The 21,033-nt window shown below is 64.6% G+C and overlaps 3 protein-coding genes across 3 annotated transcripts; 1 reads left to right on the top strand and 2 right to left on the bottom strand.

Moving 5' to 3' along the window:
- Positions 1 to 58: 58 nt before the first annotated feature.
- Positions 59 to 6,461, bottom strand: CHLRE_02g097900v5 (uncharacterized protein). The gene is made up of 10 exons (XM_001699987.2): positions 6,363 to 6,461; positions 5,456 to 5,659; positions 4,982 to 5,104; positions 4,448 to 4,614; positions 3,992 to 4,083; positions 3,301 to 3,410; positions 2,778 to 2,933; positions 2,152 to 2,268; positions 1,733 to 1,888; positions 59 to 1,110 (listed from the first exon to the last, which is right to left on the bottom strand). The coding sequence occupies exons 1-10, from the start codon at positions 6,393 to 6,395 to the stop codon at positions 982 to 984; spliced, it is 1,287 nt and encodes a 428-aa protein (XP_001700039.1). The 5' UTR covers positions 6,396 to 6,461; the 3' UTR covers positions 59 to 981.
- Positions 6,462 to 6,571: 110 nt separating this feature from the next.
- On the top strand, positions 6,572 to 11,837 carry CHLRE_02g097850v5 (uncharacterized protein). Its single transcript, XM_043059664.1, has 4 exons — positions 6,572 to 9,624; positions 9,779 to 10,041; positions 10,310 to 10,494; positions 10,911 to 11,837. The coding sequence occupies exons 1-4, from the start codon at positions 6,610 to 6,612 to the stop codon at positions 11,378 to 11,380; spliced, it is 3,933 nt and encodes a 1,310-aa protein (XP_042927298.1). The 5' UTR covers positions 6,572 to 6,609; the 3' UTR covers positions 11,381 to 11,837.
- Positions 11,838 to 12,252: 415 nt separating this feature from the next.
- Positions 12,253 to 19,411, bottom strand: CHLRE_02g097800v5 (uncharacterized protein). The gene is made up of 13 exons (XM_001699988.2): positions 19,108 to 19,411; positions 18,932 to 18,993; positions 18,685 to 18,788; positions 18,425 to 18,502; positions 17,952 to 18,215; positions 17,539 to 17,782; positions 17,087 to 17,384; positions 16,831 to 16,937; positions 16,306 to 16,646; positions 15,237 to 16,104; positions 14,002 to 15,027; positions 13,451 to 13,774; positions 12,253 to 13,298 (listed from the first exon to the last, which is right to left on the bottom strand). Exons 1-13 carry the CDS (start codon positions 19,205 to 19,207, stop codon positions 13,137 to 13,139), a joined length of 3,978 nt encoding a protein of 1,325 aa, XP_001700040.2. The 5' UTR covers positions 19,208 to 19,411; the 3' UTR covers positions 12,253 to 13,136.
- Between the last annotated feature and the right edge of the window lie 1,622 nt (positions 19,412 to 21,033).

Here is a 21,033-nt window from a genome sequence, read left to right as displayed (position 1 = left end):
TCGACCGCTCGTTTGCCCCATTTCGTTGCGCGGCTGGCGCTCACTCGCTTGCAGGTCTGGCATCGCTTAACACGAAACACCGTTTCAAATAACATGTCTGCATTTGGGCTGTTGCAACGCTTTATGTGGACCAGGTGCTCCTTGCAGGCGTTTACCCCCGCGGGCCCCCTGTGCCGCTCCCCGCCACCCACCTAACGTGACTCTTGCCATCTGCAGCTATGGCAGCAATCATCGTTTGCAAGCACACTTAATGTTGACACCTGCTCCATGCTAGCAACATGCGGAGCCCAGGCCGGCAACAGTTGCGCCATGTTGCGTGCAGCCCGCACTTCACAACCCCAACCAGTGCTCGCTGCACCGAATCCTTGCACATCCACAGCGTCTACACCGTAGTTTGAATCCAGGCTCGTGGTCATATCCCTTAGTTAATATGTCCGTGCAGCATACCAACGTCACTCACGAATCGTGCCCTCCAGACGTGTGTCCGGCGTTCTTGCTCCACACCGAAATCCGACTGCTGCCCATCCGCCACCCACCACTTATTCTTTATGGTTCTTGCCCGCACGACAAATCATGGTACAAAGGCCGCCCCACAACGCTTCCTCTTGGCGAGGAAACGTGCTCTTGGGAGGGGAAGCCGCGTCCAGTAGGTGCGGCCCTAGCCCGAGACTCCCAGCAAGATAGGCAGTCCGTGTCCGATAGCCACGCCTCACGCCTGGACAAATGCATCAGCCCTTAGGCCAAATGTCCGTGCTCCCCTGCTGCCTCCAGCACTGCTCTAGCACTACATATTCAGGCATCGAAGGCCTGCCGCTGCCGCCAGAGCCTTGCCACTGGCGCTCCTCGCCGCTTGCCTCGCAGGCTCCATTCAAGCGCCGCGCGTGCTGCGCGCCGCTTTCCCGCCTGACCTACACCCAGCACTTCATAGCACCCCTTAGCACCTCCAGTATCACCTCCAATATCACCTGGTGTCCGCCTCCTCTAGTGGTTGCGCACGCTGTCCACAATGGCCTCCGCCAGGTAGTCCACCTTGGCGCTGTTGAGGCCGGCCAGGCTGATGCGGCCGTCGCGGGTCATGAAGATGGCATGCTTGTTGGTCATGTTGTCCACCTGGGGGTTGGCAGTTGGGGGTTGGGGGTTGGGAAGGCGGGGAAGGCAGGGGTTGGGAAGGCGGGGGAGGCAGGGCAGGAGGCAGGGAGGCAGGCGGGCAGGCAAGGATGGCGGAAGGGTTGGGGACGTGGTCACTCGGTTTGGCGAGGTGGAACAGAGCGAGGTCGGAGCTAGGTAGGAAGAAGCGGGCGGCGGCGTGTGGCGTGTTGCCAAGGCCCCTCCCCAGCCGTACGCCCGCGTCCTTGCGCCCCCTTTCCTCTATGACCACCGGCCCTCCCTTCCCGCCCCTCTGCCAGCTCCTTTGCGCTCCGCTCCCTTCCCAGCTCCCCCCAGGCCAAACTCCTCCACGATCTTTTGCCTGTTGGTAATGGGTCTTGGCTTATTGGGATAGCCTTTCCTGGGATGAGAGCAACCTCCCCCCGCCCGGAATCACCCCGTTCTCCATCGACAAATTACCCCCCCCCCCCACACACACACACACACACGGGATTGGTTCAACGTTACCCCCCCCCCCCCCCACACACACACACAACGCAACGTTTTCCTTGTGCTCTTTAACACACACACACACACACACACACACACACACACGCTCCCCACTCGCACCCCGCCCCCCACACACCTGTGCAGGCGTGAGGCCGGTGAAGCTGAACATGCCGATCTGCTTGGTGATGAAGCTCCAGTCCTTGCTGGGGTACTTGCTCTCCAGCGAGCGCTGCAGCTCGCCGCGCACACGCTCGATGCGGCCGGCCATGCCGCGCATCTCGCCCTTCCACTCCTGGGGGAGCGGCGGGGGAGCGGAGGAGGGGGCAAGACGAGGCGCGGCAGGAGGGATGGTAAGATTCAGACGGACCACTGCGGATTCCAGTGCGGCGCCGGTGCGGGGTGCGTCCGGCGCACATCTCGGGCGCATTGATGTTTAACAGAACGAGGTCCCTAGCTTCCGCAAGCCTGCGGTACTCCCCATTCCACCCCGCGAAAGTTGGAATCTGCCCCTGCCCCACGCCTGCGTCCCCCCCCCCCGGCCTTTCCCTCGCCCACCTCGAACAGCTCCTTGTCGTTCACCACCTCGGCGGCGATGCGCGCGCCGTGGGTGGGCGGGTTGGAGTACAGCGCACGGGCCAGGCGCTTCAGCTGGCTCAGGCAGCGGGTGGCGGCCTGGGGGGCAGAGTGAGGGCTTGTAACACCTAGCCCAGACTAACAAAGCTACAACGAGGGGCGAGGAGCAGGGAGGCGGCGGTGGGGGCAGGACACGTGGGCAAGACATCGGCAGGGGGGTGATGGTGTGGCGGGTCAGGCGAGGCGGAGGGCTGGGGTTGCACCGGGCGGGGCACGATGAAATGAGGGAGGACGGAGATACTACGAGAGCAGCTGGGGCGTGTCCTTAATCACCTTGGGAATGGTGTAAACAACGCGTCCCTTCCGCCCACCCCTTGTCCAGCCGCCTCACACCTCACACCTCAAACCTGGTAGCCCCCGCCCCTGGTGCTCCCCCCTGGCCCTCCCCCGCAAGCATTTCCCCTCTCTCGCTCGAGCCCTGCCCCCCCACAACCACTCCCCTCTCCCTCAAGCACTGTCCGCCCCCCACCCATTTTTGCATTGGGTTCGGCTTAGTTTGGGCTGGTATCTACACCCTCCCCCCCCAAAAAAAAGGCCCCCTCCCTCACCTCCTTGTCGTTGAGCACCATGACCAGCGCCCCCACGCGCTCGCCGTACAGCCCCAGGTTCTTGGAGTAGGACTGCGACACCACAATCTCCAGCCCCTTCTCCACAAACAGGCGCGGCGCGTAGGCGTCCTTGTCCAGGTCGCCGGTGGCAAAGCCCTGTGCGGCGGCGGCGGCGGGGGTTACCGGCATGACTCGTTGCAACCAAGGCCATGGAGGGGCCAGGGTTTTGGGCGGGAGGGTGCGGTGGAGGGTAGGTGAGCGGGTGGATCGGTGGTGCGGAGCCGCGCGTGCGTTTGCTATCCTCCATGCGGTCCTCCCCTCCAGCTCCCTCCTCCCTGCCTCCCTCCTCCTCCCTCCGCCCTGCCTCCCTCCTCCTCTCTGCCTTCCTCCTCCTCCTTCTCCTCCCTCCCTCCTCCCATCTCCCTGCCTCCTTCCCTTCCCCCTGCCTCCTTCCCTTCTCCCTCCTCCCTTCCCCCTGCCTCCTTCCCTTCTCCCTGCCCATCTCCTCCTGCCTCCCGCCCACCTGGTACGCCACGTCAAAGAAGGGCATGAGGTTGCGCTCCTTGCACAGGTCCGCAATGGCCGCCCACTGGTCCTTGGTGGGGTCAATACCAGTGGGGTTGTGCGCGCAGCCTGGGGGACGAGGGCAGGAGTGGGAGTTGGCGAGGGGAGGGGGTTCCATGCATGTTAAATAAGACGAGAAGGCGTAGCCAGGAGCAATGGTACAGATGTCACGTAGTCGTTACCGGGTGTGGGAAGGAGGCGTGGGGAGGGGGTAAGGGAAGGAGGCGTGGGGAGGCGCAGGCCCATGCGTGAGCAATGCCTGGGGATGGGCTGGACATGGCGGGCTCCAGCCCTCGAGCTCCTTTCCTGATCAGTCCTGCCTCTTCACCTCGTTTGCCATCCCCTCTGTTTCCCGGCCCTGGGCTGGGCGACGACTACTTGACAATTGAGACCTACTTCGTTGGGCACGGGCATGCAAACCCCCTCCTCCCTCCCCCCTCCTCCCTCTCCCACCTCCCCTCCCGCCTCTCCCCTCCTCCCTCTCCTCCCTCCTCTCCCCCCTGCCTCCCCCCGCCCTGCCTTCCCCCCGCCCTGCCTCCCCCGCCCCTGCCCCCTCCCGCCTCTCCTCTCCCCCCTCTCCCCTCCGCCCCCCTGCCTCCCCTCCCCTCCCGGCCCTGTGCCCCCCTCCCCCTCGCTAGCCCCCCTCCTACCGTGCAGCACCACCACGGAGCCGGGCGGCGCGGCCTGCAGGTCCTGCACCATGCCGCGGAAGTCCAGGCCCACCGTGTCGGCGTCAAAGTAGCTGAGGGCCCGGAAGCAGGAGGGGAGGGAGAGGGCGGAAAGGGGGCGGGGTTCAGGTGGAGGGAGGGAGGGCGTTACGAGAACCAAGCCTGAAGTGCGTTGGCGCTGCATTGGAGGCTAATTAGAACACAGCCCACACACGCGGCACCGCCAACGTGTGCCAACGACACGACGGCCCTGCTCCCCCCCAGCAGGTTTGGCACCACTTGGTTGGCTTGCTTTGGGTTCTGGAATGAACTAGCACCTCCACAACCCTTTCCACAACCCTCCCTACAACACACACACACACACACACACACACACACGCACACACCACATACACACACACACACACACAACACACACACACACACACTCCCCCTCACCGGTAGTACTTCCACTCCACGCCCTCGTCGCCAAAGATGTTGCGGTGGTTGCCCCAGGTGGGGTTGGACAGGTAGACGGTGGCGCCCTTCATGAAGCGCGCAATGAAGGCCGCGCCCACACGCAGGCTGCCCGTGCCCGACAGCGACTGCACCACAGCCACACGGCCCTGCGGGGTGCGGGGGCATGTGCGGGGAGAGGGCGTGGGTGGGTATTTAAAAAGTGAAGGCGCAGCCAGTAGTGGGTGTGGATTATGTGTTCCAAAGCAGTGTTGCGAGGGTGGGTTACGAGAGCACACGGGGAGAGGGCCCACACTGGAGACATGGGGTTGTAATGTGTGTGGTGGTGGACAAGTGGGCTAGGTGATGGACGCGGTGGTGTTGCAGACAGGCATGTAAGTCGGAAGTCATCTCCCTCCTCCCTCCTCCCTCCTCCCTCCTCCCTCCTCCCTCCTCCCTCCTCCCTCCTCCCTCCTCCCTCCTCCCTCCCCCTCATTTCCTTCCCTCTCTCCCTCCCCCTCCCCCCTCCCCTCTCACCTCCTTGATGGCGGGGTGGTCTCCGCCCAGCAACAGGTCCACGGTGGCCTTGCGGAAGGCGTCCAGGCCCTCAATGGTCAGGTACTCCTTGTTCTCGTTGCGGGAGAAGATCTTCGACTCCGCCTGTGTACGGGTTAGGGAGGAGGAGGGGGGCGCGGGTGCGGGCGCGGGTGAGATAGGGCGAGGGGAGGGTGGGGGTTGCCGTGCCTTCCCCCGCGTTGCCTTACCCCCCCCCATCCACGGTCCTCTTCCCCCCATCGCTATGTGCCGCCTCTAGAATCCCGACCACCCACCCACACACATACCCCCCCCCACCATACGCTGCTCTCCCTCTCGCTTCACACGTGCTCGCGCTCCCCCCTCTGTCTCCCTCTCTCCCCCAGGGTTGGGCGACGATTCCTTGGCTCTTGGGACCTATTTCATTGGTCTCGGGCACACATAACCCCTCCTCTCCTCCCCCACCCCTCCTCCCACCTTCTTGACCACGCTGAGCACCACGGGCTTAAGCTGCTCGTCGCGGTAGGCGCCCACGCCCAGGTTGAGCTTGTTGGGGTCGGTGGAGGCCTTGAACGCCTCGCTCACGCCCAGGATGGGGTCGGGCGGCGCCTGCGCCACGTCAGCGAAGCGGCTGCCCGCCATGGCGCGGACCGGCACGGGCCCGGCGCGGCGGGGGCCGGCCTGGTGGGAGGGGGGAGAGGGGGGCGCAGGGGAGGGAGGGGGGGCGTGGGGGAGGGGGGGAGGGAGGGGAGGGTTGGGTGTGTTGGGAACGCGGGAGGGGAGAGGGATGTGGATGTGGGTTGTGTGGGATGTGGGGTCGGGGGCAGGGGGGCTTGTGGGAGAAGGTGGTGAGCGCTGCGGTGCAGGCCTTTGGAGTGGCGCGGGAGCTGCGGGCACGCCGCAGCTGCGTGGCGTGGCAGCCGAAGGGCTGGCCGTGTGCACAGAAGCTTTCTGGCTGCCTTGGTCACCCGGGATTCCCAAGCGGCTTGACAAGCACAACTGGCTGTCGAATATCAACTATTGTATAGTGGTGCGGCTGGTAATAGCGGGCGGGGCCGCGGGGCGCGGCCGTGAGGGCGGCGCGTGTCGGCGCCACAGGTGTGGGCTGTGTGGGGCTAGGGCTCCGTCCCGGCGGCACAAAATGTAGGATTTGGGGCGCTTGCGCAGAACCATCCGCCAATTCAAGCTTCACTTGTGGCCCCCCGCGGCTTGCGGCGGCCCGAAGCGCTAAAGTTCACCTCAAAGAAAACGTGATGGACATCGATCGTCGGGCTTGCGTCACCCAAAACCCGATTTTGCGTTGGCCATGCGGATACTTCATAACATTGCATAGCCTAGTGAGGTTTGGGGGCCAAAACACGCTAGGGCGACGACCCAAACTCACCGAACGCAATTGCATGCGCGCCTGGAGCTGCATTGTTGTTGGCGTCTAACGAGATGGACTGTTCAAGGAATTCAAGATCACAGTATCGAGCAACTTTACAGCGCCGAATGCGGACAGCTGTAGAAGAAATGGACTTTTGTTTGTGCATGGGCCCATGCCTCGCTCGGTTTTAGCAGCTCGCGGGACTGCTTCAACTCTTGTGGGATGTCCATCATGGCCTCCGTTACATAGCTACTACCTGTTGAAGATGGCCTTGCCGCAGTGGGCTGAACTTTGGGCAAACATTGCTGAGCAGTCTAATGAGGCCAGGATCCAGCCTCAAACGGGTTCAGAGAGCCACTACAATGGTTACGCTGAGGCAGGCTTGGGCACTCTGTTCCAGGCTGTCGTTCTTCCATCTGCAGCCGCGACTGAGCTCCTTCAGCGCATTCTTAACACGCCCCTGCACGAATTCGAGGGCTGCGGAACCTCTATACTGCTTGCCGAGCCAGCACCTTCGGGTGGAGTGCGGCCGGTGGCCCCGGACCCGGGACTCAGCGAGCAGCCGAGCACCGCGCCTGCGCCCCGCCGCAAGGGTGCCACAGCTGCTGCAGCGGCCAGCGAGGCTGTGATTGATGCCGGCCCAGAGCCCGCGTCTCTGCACGGCCCCTTGGAAACCATTGCCGGTGCCACTGGGGGAATCCGTGGTCAAGGGTCAAAGGCACCGGTAACGCTGGCTGCAGCGGCTGCGCCCGGCTCCTTGCCGGCCACCGCGCCTGCACTTGCACCAGGCTCGAGGGCACCTACGGCTGCGGCAGTTGCAGGGACAGGGGCGGCTGCGGCGCCGACGGCGGTCGCGGCGGCCGCGGCGCGGCGCGCAGGCCCCAAGGACCCCCTGCAGCGCATGCGGCAACTGCACCAGCGCGAGCGCAGGAAGCGCGAGCAGCAGGAGCAGCGCGGCAAGAAGAAGGCACAGGGCCGCGCTCCAGAACCCAGACAGCAAGGCTGGAGCTGGCAGACAGCGGGTGAGGACGCAATCTCAGACGAGGAGGAGGCGGCGGAGGAGGAGGAGGAGGAGGAGCCGGTTGCCGTGTGGGCTAGGGCCGGGGCAGCGGCAGAGGAAGACAGGGAGGGCGGCAGCTTGCATGAGGACGAGGGCGGAGAAGCGGCAGACACGCCAGGTGCTGGTATTGACGACCGCGCGCGTCAGCCAGCAGCTGCCGGTGACGCGCCGCCTGCTGCCAAGCGGCCGCGCCGGGGGGCCCTGGGACCGGCTTCCGCACCGGCGGCGTCGCCGGATGACCCGTTGGCGGCGGCTGAAGCAGGTCCGCTTGATGGCCAGGAGCGGGACCAGGCACCAGGGCTGCAGGACCCGGGTGAGAGCCCGGCTTCGGGGCGCGGGGGGGCGCGAGGCCGGGGCCGGGGCCGCGGCCGCGGGAGCACAGCCACGGGCACGGGCGCCAGCAGAGGCCGGGGCCGAGGACGAGGGCGCGGAGCGCGCGGCAGCGGCAGCGGCAGCGCCGGCGTTGAACCCGCTGCTGCCGCTGATGCAGACGGATTAGCCGCGCCTGCGCCAGGGCCGGGGGCTGGCGGCAGATTGACGCAAGGCGCCGCGGTGGCGGCAGGAGCAGCGGCACATCCTACGGATGATGATGTGGAAGCGTTGTTCATGGACTCGGCCTCCCCACCGTCGGCCTCGCCCCCCTCCTCGCAGTCGGGCTCGCCGCCGCCGTCTCCGGGTCGTGGCCCAGGCGGCCAGGAGCCGTGTGGCCCGGTTGGGGGTGGTGCGGGAGCAGCCCGGGTGACCGCGGGGGCCGGCCTGGCGCCAGCTGCCGCAGGAGCGGGGGCGGCTGCGGCTGCGGCCGCGATGGCTGCCGATGCGGGCGTGGCGGCTGGTGACGAGGGTGGGGAGCGACAGCTGGTGTCGGTGATCAGCGTGCGGCCCAACCGCAGCCTCACCACGCTGGGCTCTGTGGACGTGCGGAGCCTGGTGCAGCTGGGCAGCGGCGCAGCTGCCGGGCCGGCCGCCGCCGCCGCGCGGCAGCGCGCCGCCGCAGCGACTGCGGCAGCGGCAGCGGGGGTGGCCGCCGGGGCGGTGGGCAGCCAGCGCGCAAGACAGCAGGGGCAGCAGCAGCAGCAACAGCAACAGGAGGAGGAGGATGCGGAAGATGCCGAGCTGCTGTCAATGCCGCTGCTCGGCGGCAGGCCCCTGGCGGCCGCGATCGGCGGCGGGCTGGAAGCAACGCCGGCAGCGGCGGGCGCGACTGGGCTGCTACAGCAAGCTCCTTCAACGACGGCGGGTGAACGGAAGCTGGCGGCGTTAGCCACGGCGAAGCAACTCCTTGCCAGCCAAAGGAGCCAAGGGGCACTCAGCGAGCCTGGCGTGCAACAGGCCGCCGCGGTGTCAGGCGCGGCGGCAGCTGCGAGCGCGGCCGCCACCGCGGCAGCAGCAGCAGATTGGGCAGCAGACATTGCCGCCGGTCTGGGTGACGAGGATGCGGGCCAAGGCAGCCACCTGGGCGCAACGGAAACGGCCATGGCAGCACAGGCACCAGCGCCATCGGCGCCTGCCTCAGGCCGGGTGGCAGGCGCGCCGCAGGCTCAGACCATTGCCGCGATTCGTGCCGCGGCAGCGGCTGCGGCAAAGGCCAAGGCCGCGCCTGCCGTGCCAGAGCCAGGCGGCACCACCGCCTTGGCCGCCACTCCGGCTGCGGCGGCCGCGGACGTGGATTCTGAGCCGGCTGGCGGCATGGCTGTGCAGTGGCGGAGGTGGGCTGAGCCGGGGCTGCCACATGGCGAGTCGCTAGGCCTGGCCAAGCCTGGGGAATTGACAGGCGGCGCCGCCGGCGCACTGCCGAGCGGCGCATGCCCAGGGGCTGACGGCGCGGATGGCGCCGGCGGCGATGCTGGTGGCGGCGGCGGCGATGATCGTGCCGGCGGCGGCGATGCTGGTGGCGGCGGCTATGACAGCGACGGAGAGGACGGGGAGGTGGTTGTTGAGGAGGGGGCAGGGCAGCAGCACGCGGGAGGCGAGGAAGCCAGGGAGGGGCGGGATGACCCAAAGCCGCAGCAGCAGCAGCAGCAGCAGCAGCAGCAGCAAGTGGAGGCGGCAGAGGCCGCAGGGCAGCAAGGACGGCAGCGTGGTGGGCGGCAGGGAGGTCGTGGTGCGGCGGAGGGGCGCGGCAGGGCTGCGGGTCGCGCTACCGGCCGCAGTCAGGGCCGAGGACGGGGGCGGCAGCAGCTGCAGGAGGCGGCGCCGGGCCGCCGGCAGTCCGGCCGCAAGGTGGGTGCTCATGCATGCATGCTATTGCTGTTACCCTTGCACACCTGGTGCATGTGCGCATGTGCGCGAACTGGTGATCTCTTGGAATTCCACCCCTGGCAACCGTGGCTGGCAAACCAAGCGTACGTTGTCCCCACTCCTTTTCCGCTCGCAGCGTGGACTGTCAGATGCTGCCGACGACGACGCAGCCGCGGCAGGCTCGCCGCCTCCCCAGCAGCAGCAGCAGCAGCAGCAGCAGCAGCAGCAGCAGCCGCTGGAGGTGGGCCTGTACGCGGAGGTGAAGCGCTTCCAAGCGCAGCAGCGCAAGGCGCGGGCCATAGCAGCGGCGAAGGAAGGCGGCGCAGGCGCGGCAGCAGGCGGTGTGTTTGTGGACCCTGACCGGCCCATGCCCGAGGTCCGGGAGACGCCGGCGTGCAAGTGGGTGTGGCGCGTTGAGGCGGGGTGGTGTCACGTATGGTTGTCCTGTGTTGCGGAGGAATAGACTTGGGGCCTCCAGGCGGGACACTAGCGGCCACCGCGCTGAGGTGGTTGGTCAGGGAGTGACCATAGCCGCTTACCCAGTCGCTCACCCGCGCGCGCACACACACACACACACACACACACACACACACACACACACCTGTATAGACACACATATACACTTTGTTTTCCCTAACCACATACATACACACACACACACGTACAGGTACTGGCGGCTGGGCCGCTGCACGCGCGGCGACGCCTGCACCTTCCGGCACGTGGGGCAGCCCGCGCCGCGGCTGCTGCCGTGCCGCTTCTGGCGCCTGGGCCGCTGCTTCCGTGGCGCGGCGGCCTGCGCCTTCAGCCACGACCCCGGCACGCGGGAGCCGTGCCCGGCGCTGCTGGAGGCGGGTAAGCAGTGGCGGCGGCGGGCGGTGGGGAGGGGAGGCGGCTGCGGTGGAGGCCGGGGCGGGAGTGCGGTGGGGGGTGATGCCCAGGCCCGGAGTTGCGGAGTCTCGGGGCGGGTGGCATACCAGGCGGAGGGCTGGTGGTGCCTTGCAGGTCGTGCTTGGCTGACAGAGGACTGTGCGGCGGGCAGCGACAGGGCAGCTCGTCGTGCGTAGTATGTATGTGGGGTGCCTGTTGCGTCGCTGGGTGCTGGATGCTGGTGGCATGTGCATTTCGCGCTGCTGAACCGGACTGCATGGTGCCCGTCGTTTATGTATGAGGCGGTGACTATGGCTTCGCTGGATGCTGGTGGCATGTGCCATTCACGCCGCTGAACTCGACTACATGGTGCCCGTCGTTTTCCTCCCTTGGCCGCGCAGGCGTGTGCAGCCGCCCTGGCGACTGCCCCCACGAACACAACTACCCCGAGGATGACCTGCACGCGCTGCGTGAATACATGCAGTTTGAGGCGGGGAAAGCAGCTGCAGCCGCCGCGGCCGCGAATGCCGCCGGCGGCGCTTCTGCCGCCGCCGCCGCAAGAGCCGCAAACTCGGCTGGCGCGGCGACGGCAGTAGCAGGCGGGGGTGTGGCGGCAGCTGGTCTCGAGGAGGTGTTGCTGCAGCCACCGTACGCCGCTGCACGGGCTCCGGTGGCGGCTGGCTGGGTGGCTGGGTGGAGTGGCGCGGCTGGGGCTGGGGCTGGGGCTGGGGCTGCTCCCGGCGCAGCGCAAGACGTAGGCGTCATCGGAGGTGCTGGCGGCGGGGGCTGGGGCGCGGCGGCGGACGCGCTGCTTCCCCAGCAGCCGGCATTACTGCGAGCTGCGAATAACAATGACGAGGACGTCTTTTAAACATGGCCTGAGAAGGTCGTGCGTGGCTGGCCTGGGGGTTGTCTGTGTGTTTGTTGAGCAAGGGCCGACCAGCGCACCGCCGGACACGGCGTGGGCCAGGGGATGCGGGCCCCTGGCGTGGGCCTTGTTGAGCGGCGGGCAAGTGATGGCACGGTGGACTGTGTGGCCATGCTGCCGGATGGCGGGGGACGGGGAGCATGCTGCCCGAGTGCGGCTCTGCTGCGTGAGGTGTGCGCGTGGTGATAGTGACCAGCAGGCAAAGTTCGTGTATGCTCACGGAGTCCATTCTGGGGAGGCAACTGGAGGCAGGGACACGCGGTTGGGGTAGGCCGTAGGCGTGTTCAGGTGGAGAGCAGAAAGCGAGCAGCGCGATGCGGTGCTGGGGCTGAAGTAAGTGGCTAGGCAAACGGTCACGTAGCATTCCGCATTCGGCGGGCGTGTTGCTAATGTTTCATCTGACCCATGCCCTGCCCAGGACCGCACATGTCTCAGTACACACAGATTGCGACGCACACATGCCAAACGCCATACAGCTGTCAGCTGGTCAACAGGTCGCAACTGGAGCAGTCAGATATTACAGAACTACGTTACAAACTGGTGACTACCGTACGGGATTCGTTGCTGCTTGTGGCGCCGTGGCGGCATAAGCGGCACAGTCTGACAAGGACTCAGAAAGAAGAGCAGCCAATGAGCCACAGCACAGCAAGCATTAAGGCTGTGCGGAAGGGAGCAGGCATGCTGCTGGCACGCCACGCGGATCAACAGATCCAGTGCATAGCTACCCCACACTTCCACACCCACCAGCGTTTTGAGCTCTGACGCCCACTCGGAAATTGCTGCACTTCCCTGCCCCTGCCATGGTCGCCGTTTGAATTTGTGTTGTGTTACAGTTCGGCGGGGTTCCCGCAGCGGTACAGCATCGTGGCCGTTGATCTACCCGCGCTCCTGACCTTCCGCCTGGCGCGCGCATTTTTGTCACTCGCGCTGTGTCAAATAATCACCATCAAAACACGCTCTTCCTTTCACGCACCGGCCGCAATTTCAACTGTACATCTCTCTCTGCGGCTACATCCTGTGCATGTGGCAATGCCTATCGCAATCCAGCAGGGATTGTTTGCATTCGTCACAGCCTTCTTTTAATTCTGCAACCACATGAACAGTGCACACAACGCTCCAAACTGCCTCAGTGCAACGCCCGAGTAGGGTACGGGTTGGGCTAGACACCCAAGCCGCCCAACCGGTTTCCTTAATTTGTACACCACGAAATCTCATCGACACACATCCCCATACGCCACGAGTGCGAGGGAAAAAACTTGGGGGCAAAACTGCTGCAGCACTCACCACCCTCTGGCCGCGCCACAGGCGGCGCAGACGGCGCTGTCACTCGTTTTCTTGCCCTACCTTGCGGCATCTACTCAGCTAACCTAGACACGCTGTCAAACACGCAATTGCTCGGTGCTCATGGTTCTTGTTTGCTAGTAGCTTCTCACCTGCTTTGGGTCACTGTCTTGTGCCCTGACGAAGCCCACAAACAAGGGCCATACCAAGATGCTCACATGCGCTTAATGCGCGCCACTCGTGCGCACACTGCTCGCGCTCTATCCGGGAACCAGTACCATGCGCCCGACAAAAGGGAACATGCCACTGCACACGATACACAAGGCCAAGAAAACCGCCGAAGCCTCATCACTTTCGCTCCACTCCACTCATCTCCTCACGCGCGCAACATGACTACGCTCCTGCGCTTGTGCGCCGCTTACTGGTTGCGGCCCTGCGCGGAGCGAGTGGACCAGAAGTCCTCGGCCATCTTGCGCAGCGCAGCGGCGGCGGCGGGGCCGGTCTTGTCGACCAGCTTGGAGAACATGGAGTCGCGGTTGGCGAGCAGCTTCGAGGGCGACTCGTACTCCATCAGCGAGCCCTGCGTGTAAAGGGGGGTGGGGTGCGAGAGTCAGTACAACGTGGATGAGAGGCAAGGGGAAAGCAGGGAAACGCGCACACACGCACACACGCGTGCCAAGGCCGCGGCAGCTCAAAATCCCGCCCCAAATTGCTAGCTTGCTTGCTACACACCTGCTCCATCACGATGATCTTGTCGGACTCGATGATGGTGTCCAGGCGGTGGGCAATGGTGATGGTGGTGCGGTCGTCGAACACCTTCTTGATGGTCTGCTGCACGATGGCCTCAGTGTGCGGGTCCATGGCGGCGGTAGCCTCGTCCAGGCACAGGATGGGCACGGCGCGCAGGGCGGCGCGAGCCAGGCACACCAGCTGCATCTGGCCCAGAGACCAGGCCTTGCCGCCGGTGCCATCGACCTGGCCGTCCAGGCCGCCGGCGTGCTGCGCCTGGTCCTCGAGGCCGACCTTCTTCAGCACCTCCCACAGAATGGCATCGTCCTGCGTTGGGGTAGGGAGCGGAGCAGGGCGGGCGAAGGCGGGTTAGGCGCAATTGTTGTTGGCGCAGAAGGCGAGGGAGCGCACGCAATGCTCGGAGTAAAGCAAGGAGAGCACGCACGCAAGGCAAGCATGCCGAGTCATGTGCCCGCAGAGATACAGGAAAGCCCTTGGCGCCAATCCAATCCAACCCGACCCAAACCACACGGGAGGCCGCAAGGCGCGCTCACCTTGAACTCGCCGAAGGGGTCCAGGTTGGAGCGCACGGTGCCGGTGAACATGACGGGCTCCTGGGGAATGATGGACAGGCCGGTGCGCAGGCGCTTGAGCGACAGGGTGGCGATGTCCACGCCGTCGACCAGGATGCGGCCCTTGCCCAGCTCGAACATGCGGTACAGCGCCAGCAGCGTGGTGGACTTGCCGGAGCCGGTGCGGCCCACGGCGCCGACCTTCTCGCCGTCGTTGATCTTGAAGGTGACGCCCTTCAGAGCCCAAGGAGCGTCCAGGCGGTACTGCATCCACACGTCCTCGAAGCGGATGTTGCCGGTGGCAGGCCAGCGGGCGAGGGCGGCGTCGTCAACCACGACCTGGACCTTGGAGGCGGCGGGCACGATGTTGCCGTCGGGCAGGACGATTTGCTTGGCGACGCCGTCCTTCTGGCGCTGGTCATAGAAGACACCATCGTGGGGCACGTAGTCGGCGAGGTAGGCCATGCCCTCGACGGAGTTGAAGAGGGAGATGGACTCGGAGATGAAGCGGACCACCCAGGTGTAGAACACAAGCATCTGAATGATGTTGGAGAAGGCCAGGCCGACGGTCGCGCCGCCCAGGTCCTTGGCCATGCCCACGGCGAAGGCGGACACCACGCCCACCAGGCAGGCGCCGATGAAGTCGCACCAGAAAGCCAGCCACAGGTTCAGCGCCTCGGCGTTGAAGACGGCGGAGTTGGTGATGTTGGTGCGGCGGGCGGCCTCCTCAATGAAGTACTCCTGCTTGTTGAAGGCCTGAACCACGCCAAGGCCCTCCAGAACCTCGGCAACCAGGCCGACCAGCATGCCGCCAGACACGGCGCGCGCCTTCTTCAGGGCAGTGGCGGCGGGCAGGTAGATGGAGAGCATGATGAGGGTCATGATGATCAGCGCGCCGGTGAAGGCGGCGAAGAAGTTGATGGTGACGGACACGGTGATGGTGGTCGCCAGCAGAATCAGGCCGTAGATGCCCATGAAGTGAACGGCATCGGGCAGGTTCTCATCCATCTGTAAAATCGGGGAACACGGCGAACGGGGCGGCAAATACGGTTAGAAACACGTGCGAAATGTTACAGCAACGCATGAAGGATTAGGCACACTCGGGTAACCCAAACAAATACACGCCGGTTGACAAACACACCGCCGGTTGCCCTTGCCCCTTTTCATCACCCACCCGCCCGGCCGAACCCGCAGCCCGAGCAAACAAGCAAACTCACAATGTCCTGGTCCTTGGTGAAGTTGAGCAGCAGGTCGCCGACCGGCGTGACCAGGAAGAAGCCCATGGGCGCGTTGAGGACGTTGTGCAGGGCCTTCCTGCGGATGGTCTCCGAGGACTTGAGCACCCACCACAGGAAAGTGGCGCCGCGGAAGATCATGAAGATGTAGAACAGGCCCACCAGCAGCAGGTAGATGAGGCAGTAGAAGGTGGTGGCGGCCGAGTCCTGCTCGCCCTTCACGGGGAACTTCTTGTACTCGTCGTTCACCCACCAGCGCACCCAGAAATCGGAGATCTGGCGAGAGCACTGAGCCGCCAGGAAGAAGAAGAAGCACACGCCAACCAGGAACAGGTTGCCGTACCAGGTGTAGATGAGGGCGGCCTGGTAGGCAGTCAGCTTCTGGACGTCCTTGGGCTTCTCGGTGGGCTTGCCGATGGAGGTGGGGGCCAGGGTCAGCTGCAGCGACTGCGACTTCTGGGGGCCGGCCTTGTCCTCGGCCTTCTTCTTGGGGGCGGGGGGAGCCTCCTGGGAGCCGGCGGCGTGCAGCAGGTGGGTGATGGGCAGCAGCTTGCCGAGCAGGTGCTGGGCCTCCTCGTTCCACTTGCCGAAGTACAGGCAGCGGCCCTCGTCCATGATGGCCACGTTGTCGCAGCGGGGCATGAACTCGATCTGGTGGGTGACCAGCACCACGGCCTTGTCGGAGAACAGGCCCTTGATGCACTTGTCGAAGATGTGGTGGGCGGTGTGGTGGTCCACGGCGGACAGGGCGTTGTCGAGCAGCACCAGGTCGGCGTCGGCGTAGGCGCAGCGGGCCAGGTTCACGCGCTGGCGCTGGCCACCGGAGAAGTTGACACCGCGGATGCCGGCCCTGGGGGGGAGGGAGGAGGGAGGAGAGGGAGAGGGAGGAGCAGTCAGCAGCGGCGGCAAAAGCAGATGGCAGAGTGCCAACAATCATTGTCAGTCGGTGTTGCTGGCCGCTGGCGCGCACGATGCAGAGGCAAGCCTCACCCCGAGCCGGCGCCCCGTCCCCATCCCGCCGCATCCCCAAGGCTGCGTCAGCAACACTCACTTGGACTGGTCACCGTTGGACAGGATCTGCAGGTCCAGGGTCAGGGCGCAGGACTCGATGACGTCGGTGTACTTGTTCTCATCGAACTGCTCGCCAAACAGCACGTTGTCACGCAGGGACAGGTTCTGCAGCCAGGGGTTCTGCGGCACGTAGGAGATGCGGCCGCCCACGTTGAAGCTGCCGTGCTCCTTGACCATGTTGCCGAGGATGGCCTGCACCAGGGACGACTTGCCGGCGGCGATGCGGCCCACCACAGCAACGACCTGGCCGGGCTTGACCTCGAACTTGGGCACGTGCAGGTGCCAGTTGGGGTTGGAGGGGTGGTGGAACACACCGTTCTCCTGCACGGGGCAAGGGCAGGGGCACAGGGGATATGAGCACGAGCAGAGGGTACGAGACATGCCCTGGCTGCGAGGTTTAGAAGATGGCACAGCAGCGGAGAGCCTAGCTGGGGCAGCGGCGCGGCGGTAGGAGCGGCAAAGGTAGCACCGCGCAGCGCGGCGGATTAGACGGCTAGCTACTCACGATGACGGCGCCGGGGGGAGCGTTCTTGGGGGTCTTGACGGCGGCAGTGCCCGAGGGCACCTCCTCCAGCAGGTAGGCCTCCAGGCGCTGGAGAGACGCGTTGGCCTCTGCAGGTGGTGCGTGAGGGCGCAGGCAGCGAGGGGCGTCAGCAACTGGGCGCCGGCAGTGATGTGAGAGAAGTCTTCCTACCAGCAGCCCCTATGCGCAGCCCAATCGGTTGCGGCAAACCCCTGAAGCTCATTTCAGCGGCACTCACCGGACACGGCACGCAGGGCCTTGGGCAGCACGACCAGGGGGAAGCGCAGAATGTTGAACAGCGACAGGGTGGTGAAGGCGACGCTGGACACCAGGCGGGCGCGCTGGAACTCGTAGGTGGTGAAGATGACGAAGGCGGTCATGGGCGGCACGCAGAACACGCAGGCCACGTTGATGACCTTCATCACGCAGTTCCAGAAGTTGAGGCGGATCTCCTCGCGGCGGACCTTGCTGATCTGGTTCTCAAAGAACTGCTCCCAGGCGTAGTACTTGACCAGCTTGATGGCGGGCAGCACCTCCTGTGGGGGCGAAGGGGCGGCGTACAGGTAGCGTGTGAGCAACGTGGGATTGGCTTGGGAATGACCGGACAGCAGCAGAGCCCGCGCGCCAAGCCTCTAAACAACCACATCCCCCCTCTGCGTGCGCGCAACCCTGCCTGGAACTGCGCCGCACCTGCATGATGGCGGAGCGCAGGGCGACGTGCTTGGCGTTCTGCAGCTTGATCTGCACGATCTTGTAGCCGAAGTAGTACTGCATGGGCAGCACCAGCAGGATGACGCCCAGGCCGGGCAGCATGGAGTCCTGGGTCAGGTAGCCCAGCAGCGCCAGGATGGCGGCGGCCTCGAAGGGGGCGGTCCACAGGTAGTGGAACTCCAGGGCGCCGTCGTAGATCTTCTGGATGTCAGAGGCCACGAAGCTGTGGGCGGGGGGGGAGAGGGGCGGGGAGCGGGAAAGGGGGCGTCGGGAATGGGGGTAGGAGCGGACACAGCAAAGGATTCTGTGTGCGCACTGCTGGCTGGCTGCAGGGGCGCTGAGCAGTTAGGCTGGGATGGAAGGATAGGTGGCTATAAGTTCCTATAACTCACTTGACGATGGCGGCGGACTGGTCGGCGCGGACGGTGTTGAGGCGGAAGGCCTTGTGTGTGACGGCCTGCACCAGCGCGGCGCGGGCGCGGATGCCCACGGTCATGCAGATGTAGCCCATGCGCTGCAGGCACAGACCCAGCAGCCAGGCGTCGATGGTGAAGCCCATCATCAGCAGCCAGCCGGCGGTGGTCTGGCCGTACAGGGTCTCGGCGGTGGTCCACTTCTTGGTGGGGGCGTCAACGTAGTTGACGTGGGACAGCAGACTACGTGGGGGTGCAGCAGGGGGGGGGGAGCGGGAGGAGGGGGTAAGCTTCGGGCTGTGGGCAGTGGCATTGCAATACATGCGAACCCGCGTGCGGGCCGCACACACATCAACAGCATGCACCAACCAAGCACGCAGCCAGGCGCGAGACAAGCAAGGCGCGTGTTAGCAGTCGCTGGCGGTTGGGGCCGGCACGCACGCAAGACCTGCCTGCGCACGAAGTAGAAGGCGCCCAGAATCACGAAGGTGGACCAGCCGCACTTGCACAGACCACCAAGCATGTAGAACCTGCAAGCATACACAGAGCGGAGAGGATGCTAGTGAGCATGAGAAGCCACAAGCAAATGAATGCGTGTAAGGCGCGCGCGACGGGGCGTCGGGGAAGGAAGTGCACGCATGTCTACCGGTGGAGCAGACGTCATGCAGGTTGTTCGCGCTGCCCAGGCCCCGCAAGTCACTGCGTTACTCACAAGCCGAAGGACTTGCGCAGAGCGCGCACCAGCGACGGCTTCTGGCCATCCTGGTCCTTAAGCTTCTGCTCGGCAGCCCAGTGCGCCGCGAACTTGTCGTAGGCCTGAGTGAAGCAAAGCAAGTGTGCAATGAAATCAGAAGCATGGTGACTGATTGCGCTATGAGTGCCGCGAGACGCAAGGCACAGAGCACAAACCGACAAACAAGCAATGTCGGAGGGTCGCGCGCGAAAACATAAGTACCAACCTCGTGGGCCATGTTTTCCGGGGGCATGCCCATCTCCTCGGCGTTCAGCTCCTCACCGCGACCTACAGAGACAGACAAGCAGCGGTTTGGGAGTGAACGGAGTGTGGAGAGTGGGGACTGTGAAGACCGACATTGCAACTCCAAACTGCAGCGCGAGGTGGACCGCGGTCACTTACGAGCAGCGCCAATCCACTTGTACATCCATCCAAAGGCAAACTTGTTGAAGAAGCCCGCTGTGGGGTCGTGGCCGCGCTCGGCCACCTTGCCCTCGCCCATGTTGGCTGTGCTTAGCTGCGCTGTGTAAGGCGTACAAGCACTAAATATGTGACTAGTCAAGTCACACGAAGGTAAACAAAGACGACGCTCGGAGCCGAGCGAGTCGTGTCACTACTGAGGGGCTGATCCCTTGTTGCTGGGCTCGATAGAGTCCCAAACAATGACCACACTGAATGGGACTGAAATTGCTGCCGCTTATATCCTTTGTGCATAGGAGGAGTAGTATTGGGGGTCGGTGGTACGACCAACGGTGGGGTGGGAGGTTGCGTCCGTCGAGGAGGCTTGGTGTTGACACGAAATGCGCTTGTAAAGCGCTTGAAATTTGATATGTGACAATATGAGAACGATGAGTTCCTGACTTTGAAACGGCACGACTTCACCCACACGTCCACACTGTTTCTCCTCACATCGGGTAACCTCCAAACGATACAGAAAAACGAGCTCTATTGTTCGGAGCTTTCATGCAGCGAAGCCGACGTGTCTCAAACTTTTCCGCCCCTCGCATGGAGAACGGTGCCCTCGCACAGGGTCGCAACACCGCGTCACCGTTGTATTGGCGCCAGTTGGTTGGCACAAACTCTGAAATACATAAGCCTTAGGAATAAAATTTGGACTCGTCGCCGTCGCGCAAAACGGAAAGCACACTTTCTGCTTATTTCCGGGCCCGCGCGAACTTTCCTGCCACCGCACCGAGTTTCTTGCATAGGCGTGTTCCCGACACATACATGCCGAACGTTTGGCTGCACTGCGAAGCGGACCGTGAGCCCCTGGGCGCGCACGAGTGGCAGTTGGGTCGGACCCAGTCAAGGCGAACGGGCGGCACGTTTACTGGGTCTGACCTTCGACTGCCCCACACGTGATGTGCCTCCCCCCGTGCGCGCGCCCTAAAACCCCCTACTCCCTCACCTGCTATCAAGCGCTCCCAGTCATCCTCAGCTCTTGCAGCCTGACCAGCAGCACCCCGTTGGCCGGCGTCGTAGTAATGACCCCACCCAACACACGCACGCGCTTATTGACTCCTTACTGCCGTGTAGCGTTACAAACCGCCACGGCCCCAGACGAGAATCCCAATCTCTCAAAACCGACAATAGCCTCCACTCATGCCTCAAGCGGCCTAGCAACTCAATCGTGGCCCTCAGCGGCCTCCTAGCTCCGGCCTCGCAGCTCCCGATAACCCCACCAAGTCCGCCGTGCCCGCCCCAGCCCGCCCGTGTTGAGGTTGCACTAGTGGCCGAAAGTGCTGCCAGTACTGGGTGTGTCGCATGCACGTAGCGCCTAACGGCAGAGTCCAGACAACCACGCCGCGGCGCCCACGGGTACCACCACATTAATCCGCGGCGGCGCCAGGGGGGGCGGGTGGGTTGTCACCGTCCCGGCAGAGGGACGATCCGATAATACAGTACAGAAGCACAACGGCAGATAAAGCGCCGTGTGCTCCTGACGCCTACAAGACCCAGCTCGGTCCGGCCCCATGCAGGCACGTACCCGAGCGTCCTGCACCGTGCGTGACTTTAACGCAACACGGCAGTTACGTCGCAATAACTAGACTTATCTCCACTGCGCTGCGATAAGTCAGCGCTTATTGACTCCTTACTGCCGTGTAGCGTTACAAACCGCCACGGCCCCAGACGAGAATCCCAATCTCTCAAAACCGACAATAGCCTCCACTCATGCCTCAAGCGGCCTAGCAACTCAATCGTGGCCCTCAGCGGCCTCCTAGCTCCGGCCTCGCAGCTCCCGATAACCCCACCAAGTCCGCCGTGCCCGCCCCAGCCCGCCCGTGTTGAGGTTGCACTAGTGGCCGAAAGTGCTGCCAGAGTTTGGTA

The sequence above is a fragment of the Chlamydomonas reinhardtii genome, chromosome 2 (genome assembly GCF_000002595.2).
Source record: "Chlamydomonas reinhardtii strain CC-503 cw92 mt+ chromosome 2, whole genome shotgun sequence".
In the NCBI taxonomy this organism is placed as follows: Eukaryota; Viridiplantae; Chlorophyta; class Chlorophyceae; order Chlamydomonadales; family Chlamydomonadaceae; genus Chlamydomonas; species Chlamydomonas reinhardtii.
Note: the sequence above shows the minus strand (reverse complement) of the source record. Positions and strands in the feature narration are given on the sequence as shown.